At 50.1% G+C, this 7,313-nt stretch overlaps 1 protein-coding gene across 1 annotated transcript in view; it reads left to right on the top strand.

Moving 5' to 3' along the window:
• Positions 1 to 6,625: 6,625 nt before the first annotated feature.
• The window catches only part of plxna4 (plexin A4), a gene marked incomplete at its 5' end in the record, with an annotated part of 231,216 nt that continues 230,528 nt past the window's right edge, over positions 6,626 to 7,313 (top strand). Inside the window, one exon of the mRNA XM_076297508.1 lies at positions 6,626 to 7,313. This exon is cut by the window's right edge and continues 419 nt beyond it. Coding sequence (XP_076153623.1) covers positions 6,626 to 7,313 — 688 coding nt within the window.

Raw genomic sequence — 7,313 nt, 5'->3', positions numbered from 1 at the left:
CTCCCATAGCATGATCTTCATTATCCACACACACACACACACACACAGTTGTATTGCATCTGTCCAATGAGCGCTTCTCCTGTGACAGTTTGCAGAGGCAGTAATGACACACCCACTGGAGTGCTTAACTGATAATTAAACGACACAAAAAATTCCCCTCCTCCTCTCGGATGTAAACGCCCGTCCTCCTCCTCCTCCTCCTCCTCCGCTCTCCTCCCCCTACAGTGTCCCGCATTCTTGCTAGTTTGCCCCACATTCTCCAGTCCCCCACACCAGAGATGAGACCCACCCCCCTCTCTCTCATTGCCCCTGCCCCGAACGCCCCACATCTGTGCAGGGGTGGCAGCAGGGCAAAGCAGCTTGAGTCGGGTCTCCATTAATGAGTCCGGAAAAAGTGGATGTGTGTGTGTGTTTGCGTGCGTGTATGTTTGTGTTTATGTGTGTGTGTGTGTGTGTTTGCATGCATGTATGTTTGTGTGTGTGTGTGTGTGTGTGTGTGTGTGTGTGTTTAAGACCTGCATAATGAAAGCTGAATGAAGTCCACTGTCCCTGAGATAATGCTCTTAGCAAAGCCCAGTGGTGGATCAGCCTGACTTGCTATGGTTACAACAACCCCCACCATCCCTATCCCATCCCCATTCCCCAAGCCCAACAAAGACCAGAGCTATCCTACTGTCTGATGAGATTTTGGGGGAGGAGGTCGGGATGTGGGGGGGGGGGGGGGGGATAGGGGGTGGGAGGGCTGGATGTTGGATGCTTTGCGTTGTTGGATTGATGTATTTTCGGGCAGACGCTCACTTGGGGGATTTTGACCTCATTGGCAGAGTAAAATATTTGTGTATATTTGTGTCGAGGTGTGTGTGTGTGTGTGTGTGTGTGTGTGTGTGTGTGTGTGTGTGTGTGTTAGCTGTGTTGTGGTGCTGTTTGTTTTGGCAAAGGTGATGTTGTTAGCGGGGTTGACTGCAGAGGGATTACCACGTGTGTCAGCATGTGTAACCTGTTTGCATTTGCTCTGTTGACCAGCACGCAGTGTGTCAATAAGTTTAGGACATTTTGTCAACGCGGCCTCAGAAACGGAACATCCATTTGATTTAACCCCCTCATTCTCGAGGGACGTTTTAAAAATACACACGCATGCTCTTGCGGGCGGCTGGCAGTGCATTGCCTCAGCCATTGGGAGTCCTCTGGAGGCGTGCTTGACCCGCGGGTTGTTTTTCTGATGCATGGCTACTCGGAGACATGAATAGATTCTAGCACTTTTGCAGGACCGAGTAGCCGTTCCCTGTGACTTCTAACAGAACACCACCTGTAAGGGTGAGAAACTCCTACACCACAAAGTCTCACTTTTTTCTCGTCTCTCTTTTTCCTTCTCACATAAAATATATTCAGTCTTTTTTTCAACCCAAGGAGTGTGTGTGTGTGTGTGTGTGTGTGTGTGTGTGTTTGTGAGTGTGTGTATGTATGCATGTATGTACAGTATGTGCTTGTTTTTGTTACTACTCCTTGCCTTTTCTCCTTTCTATCCTTATCTTGGTTGCTGTGTGTCAAGTCAGTCCTGGCATTGTCCTTATTTGGATAATGGTATTTGATTTCATAGCCTGACTTGGACTGATATTTTAGCCGTGACAAGAGTTTTGTTAGCACAAATAGTTTCGTGGGAGATAGTGTCCTAATTACCGTTTCTGACTTTGTTGTGTTTTTTAATCCTCTGTCAATGAGAGGATTTGGCTTTTGGTATCGCAGTGGCATGTGTGCTTCAGTTGACCCATGAGGCGTTGCGCAATGCAATACTGTGTTCCGTGTTCTCTCTACTGCGTAGCCTACTCTACCCACTCTCCAAAACAAGCAGGCAGACACAGACATACAGACAGACAGGCAGATGGACAGACAGACAGACAGGCAGATGGACAGACAGACAGGCAGGCAGGCAGAGAGACAGACAGACAAACAGGTTCTCTCTCAGGAACATGATCTTCCACTGAAGCCAGAGATGACATGACTTGCTTGCCACATCAAACATCCACTCCTCTGCCCTTTCTCTCCTGTGTAACCTTGATAAGTGCATTCTACCTGTTTGGCAAGTTGGGGCTTAGACACCAACAAGAGTGAAGGAAGATCAATATCTCTCTCTCTCTTTCTCTCTCTATCCCTCCATCTCTGTCTCTTTTTCACGGAGCCACACTTATTTGTAATGCTTGCTTCTCTGTCTCACTGGTAAACAAGTTAACGTCTCGCTCTAATTTGGGCAGCCGTAGTTCAGAGACGTTAATGCAATTTGTCTTTCTCCTCATGTGAGGCTTTTCTTGCTGGCAGTATGGGTCCCTGGCAAGACAAAGCAAGACGACCAAAAAAAAAAACACCAAACAAAAAGAACTGGTAAACCATAAATATCCAATTATTTCCCGAGCGAAACACTGGCAGTCTAATCTCGAACCGCGCTGTGTTATTTTCCCCCTCCACGTTTTCCTAGAGACACTGAGTGAGCTTGCAAGTGAGTATGTGGCACCAAACATGAATTCATTAGCACCCTTTGATGTATTCACTCAGCATGTGGTCTCTTTTTTTCTACTAGGAGTTGCATGTGTGTATGCGTGTGTGTGTGAGTGGCTGTGTGTTGTCACTGTTACTTGGTGCGGGTGTTGCGCGTGTCAGGGAGATATCCGGGGGGTCTGATTTGGCCTCCGCTTGGCTACCTCCACGACAAGCACGTATCCCCCCCCCCCCACCCTCGCTGTGTCAGGGCAGTGGAGGTCACGCTGCTGGGGCCTCCACTGTCACTCTGCCCAGGGGCAAGAGAGCCCACTCCCACTACCCCCTCCACAAAGTCCATCCAACTGGCATCAGCGCCAAGGCTAGCTGGCCACATCAACTGCCACTCGGGAAAGGGGGAGACGGAGGGATGGGTGGTGGTTTCCTACTGGATTAGCCAATCATAAGCTCCTTTGCTGGAGTGGGCTGCCTAGGCTACATGATTAGCAGCTCTGGCTAGCTGACTCTTTGGATAGCCATCCATATCACTTTATGGTTCTCTTATCCAATCTCTATGGAATTATCTATAGTGTCAGGGAGGCCATGCCAAAACATGCAATTTAGTTCATAAGCATTCTCTCTTAGTCAGAAGTGCTTTTAAACTGGTAAGTGTTATGTGCAGAGAAAAACAAAACAACAGTTCAACTCATTAGCAGGATCTTTTAAAAGAGCTTTGCCCTATTTATGTGTTGGCCTTATGGCTTTGGCTTATATTTTTTACACTAACAGGCCCCAGTTTTGGGAACTTTCCTCATTGTTTTGTGTCATTTCTTTTCTTTTCCCTCGTCCTCTGCATGTGTTCGTCCCCATCCAGCTGTGCTCCAAGCCGTGTCGAGAGATAGCAGTGGGGTGGATTGGGATAAATGGAGCGATGGAATATTCCGGGCGCCGTGATGTATGAGACGGCAAGCAGCCGACAGAGCTCCGGCTTTAATTAATGACACCCGATGATGGGCGAGGGGGAAGACAAATAGGAGCTAAACGAGACCCCCCGATGGGCGGGATAATTAAGTGCCACCGAGCAACTCGAGTCACGACTTGTGGTTTTTGTGAAAGTGCCACGAAGGAGTTGTTATAGTGTGGGTTTAAGACGCTGCTCTGTATGTATCTATACGTAGGTTTTCAAAAATAGTGTACATGTTTGTGTGTGAGCATGACAGCGTGAGAGTGTGAATTCTTGCAAATCTTGAGCATTAGGGAACATTACTCCCCCACAGGTAAATTGCATGCAGTGCTTTGGTCATCGTCTCTCTCTCCCCTCATTGATGAGTAATGACTTGGGCTGTGTGTATTTCCAGGCTGAGTCGTGAGAGCTGTGACCTTTCCACACCATTGTGTGTTTGCTCTCTTCTCCGCCACTCTCTTCCCCTCTTTAGACTTTGATCATCATTGCTCTATTTGCCTTTCCTTCTGCGCGCACACAGATTTGGCCCAAATCCGCTCACCACCCAGGACTGCCTTTCAAGGAAGCATTATTAAGCACCATGGTAACCGACAGAGAGAGAGAAAAAGAGAGAGCGAATGTGTTCAAAATTATAGTCTTTCTATCATTTAACAGTCATAGGCTAGTTGTCCAACAAGGCTTTCAGGAATCTCAGAGCTCCCCAGAGCTCTTGCACTTTGCAGTCAAGTTATAGTAGGCTATAGCAGCACCCTTCCCAGTTTACAGCGATTTGGTTTGAGCTCTGAAGCAGCTCAGCTACACATGGCCCAATCCATATCATGACAGTAGTCCTTATTTTTTCCTTCTTAGGACTCCTGCACCTAATTCCTCAAGGAATAATGGATCCCTTGCACTCTGTCCTTGCCATGCACTTTAGCATAGCAATGTGTTTTTGCTATTCATTCTGTGCACGTAAACCAAAGTGCTAGCGTATCACTATGTCCTTGTGAATTCACCATGGACATTGAATGTTACCCAGTCGGCATAGCCACTGTACAGTGGGAAATTCTCACTCACCTTAAGCGATGCTCTAGTAACAGATGCTAGCATGGGTTTTAGCCTCCTTCCTAGCATGGCTGCCTCCCATGAGGTTGGGAGTTAACTTGTACCCTAGCATGCTTCTGTGTGTCCTTGCCATTCAATCTGTGCCTGGGCTAGCGCACTGTGTGGCTAATGTGAGTGGGTGAAATCCCATGTAATGCACTGCAGGTAAAGACCTGTGTTCAAATGAGGAGATTGTTAGGGGGGGAAAAAAATCAAAGAGACTTGTGAGTCATCACAGAGCTCATCCCCATGGTGGACGCCACAGTGCTCACAAGGCAGGTGTGGAGAGCTGCATCAGCTGCCGAATGTGCTTCAAGCACTTCAGCTGTACCTAGGAGAGAGAGGGAGAGAGAGAGACAGTGTTGCTAGCTCATCAGGGTTGCTAGCTCATCAGGGTCCTGTGAGATGTGCATGTATTTGTGTGTGTGTGTGTGTGTGTGTGTATGCAAACGTGTGGGTGAGACTCTCCTTGGAAACACGCACTCCTGAAATCCATCAGCAGCGAGCAGCAGACTCAGGTCAGGGGGGAATGCTAATGAGCTGGCGTTGCTCCTGAGACTGCCAGGGTCTGGAGAAAAGGACTCATTCATTTCCTCTTTGTGTGTGTGTGTGTGTGTGTGTGTGTGTGTGTGTTTGTTTACGAATGTGCCTAGGTGCGTGTTTGTGTGCGGGAGTGTGACTGCATATGTGTTTTTGGTTTGGGCATAAGCACATTCATGTATGTATGCAGGTGTCTGTGTACACATTTAAGGCATAACATCTATGATAGGGTGCATGTGTTTATGTGTGTGTTGATTTGTGCATTTGTGCATTGTTTTGTGTAATAAACGTGGTTCCTATCAAGAGTTTACCATCCTGGCAATGCTTGTGTGTATGAAATGTTGCTTGTGTGACTGCATGCTGTGTCTGTATTTGAAACTAGACCATTTGGACGTGCGAGAGTTTACTCCACTCGGTTGGGCACGAATACGAGGGAGTGTTTTGTGTTTTTTTCCCTGTTCAGTCACTTACCAGCAGGCCATCACTAAAGCCCCCGACAAACGAGTCAGAAGATGAGTGCGAAAACTCATTTCCTCCCCTCCTCGTTACCCCTTTGCTTTTTCTGCACTCACCAGCACTTCTGCCTAATTGGCCCAGCGGTCCCAATTTCGCACATAAAGAATGCAGGCAAGCGTGTGTGTGTCTGTGTGTCTTCGAGGTCCATCTCTCACTCTGCAGTGTCAGCAGGTGAGTGAGTGAGTGAGTGAGAGAGAAAGAGAGAGAGGGAGGGAAGAGAGAAGGAAGGAGAGAGGGAGAGAGAGGGAGGCACTATCTGGAGCTAAGATGGAAAATGGCCGGCGCATGCAAATCACACGCTGCGACCGAAAATCAATTAAGCGGCAGCAAGGTCCGGCTGTGAGGTCCAGGGTCCACGCAGGGAAACGGCACGCAGCCCCACTGACATCTCCCGGGGGCCATGCATTATCCCGCCGAGAAGCGTCTCTGTTCCTGGCAGCGCTTCCCCCTCGCCTGAGCTGCCCTTTCCCCACCCCTGTCTAATTGCCGGCGCTTTATGAAATGGCTACAAATTGTCGTGTGGTGGCAAGAGGGCGGCTGACATTTCGGGGGCATCTCTCCCTCCCCGCCCGCCCGCCCGCCCGCCCCCCCTCTCTCTCTCCCCATGTCTCATCTCAGCTCGTCGCCTCTTGTTCTGTCATCTCCTCAGAGCAGACAGCGTAGTGCTCCCGACGTATGCGTGGGAAAAAGAGAGATGGGAGGCTTTAATGTCAAGCATGATTGAGCACATCTCACAAATGTTCACATTGGTGCTATTGTGAGAGATAGAGAGAGCAGGAAAAAAAATCTTACGTGTGTGTGTGTGTTTTTTTTTTTTCCATCTCTGCAGGCACAGAATGTCCTCAACCTCCAGAGTGGCCTGAAACGAGGAACGTGCGCTGAGAGCACTGGACCGAGATCGACTCTTCCCCCTCCCCCTCCTGCGCCACCACAGACTCTTGCACCATGGCATCCACCGCGAGGAAATGGACCTTTTTGATCTCTTGCTACTTCCTGTCCATGCTGGTGCTCCCTCTGTCCGCCTCCCATCACCAGAGCCCCACCATCACCGCCGGTGACGACGACGACTACCACACGTTTCACTCCGAGAACTCGGAGATGACCTTTAACCACCTTGTCGTGGACAAACGGAACGGCAACGTGTACTTGGGCGCGGTCAACCGCATCTACAAACTCTCGCCCCGCCTGGAGGTGCAGGTGTCCCACCAGACGGGGCCCGACGAGGACAACCGCGACTGCTACCCGCCTCGCATCGTCCAGTCCTGCAGCGAGCCGCTCACGCTGACCAACAACATCAATAAGATGCTGCTGATGGACTACCGCGAGAACCGGCTGCTGGCCTGTGGTAGCCTCTACCAGGGCATCTGCAAGCTGCTGCGGCTGGACGATCTCTTCAAACTGGGCGAGCCCTTCCACAAGAAGGAGCACTACCTGTCCGGCGTCAACGAGAGCGGCTCGGTCTACGGCGTCATCGTGTCGTACTCGGGCGCCGCCACCGACAAGCTCTTCGTGGCCACGGCGGTGGACGGCAAGCCCGAGTACTTCCCCACCATCTCCAGCCGCAAGCTGGAGCGCAACTCCGAGGAGGACGGCATGTTCGCGTACGTCTTCCACGACGAGTTTGTGGCGTCCATGATCAAGATCCCCTCGGACACCTTCACCGTGGTGCCCGACTTCGACATCTACTACATCTACGGCTTCAGCAGTGGCAACTTCGTCTACTTCCTCACGCTGCAGCCGG

The sequence above is a fragment of the Alosa pseudoharengus genome, unplaced genomic scaffold, assembly GCF_046254945.1.
Source record: "Alosa pseudoharengus isolate Yale_2024_CS ecotype anadromous, Long Island Sound unplaced genomic scaffold, YU_APseudo_1.1 YU_APseudo_1.1_scf_20, whole genome shotgun sequence".
Taxonomy (NCBI): Eukaryota; Metazoa; Chordata; class Actinopteri; order Clupeiformes; family Clupeidae; genus Alosa; species Alosa pseudoharengus.
Note: the sequence above shows the minus strand (reverse complement) of the source record. Positions and strands in the feature narration are given on the sequence as shown.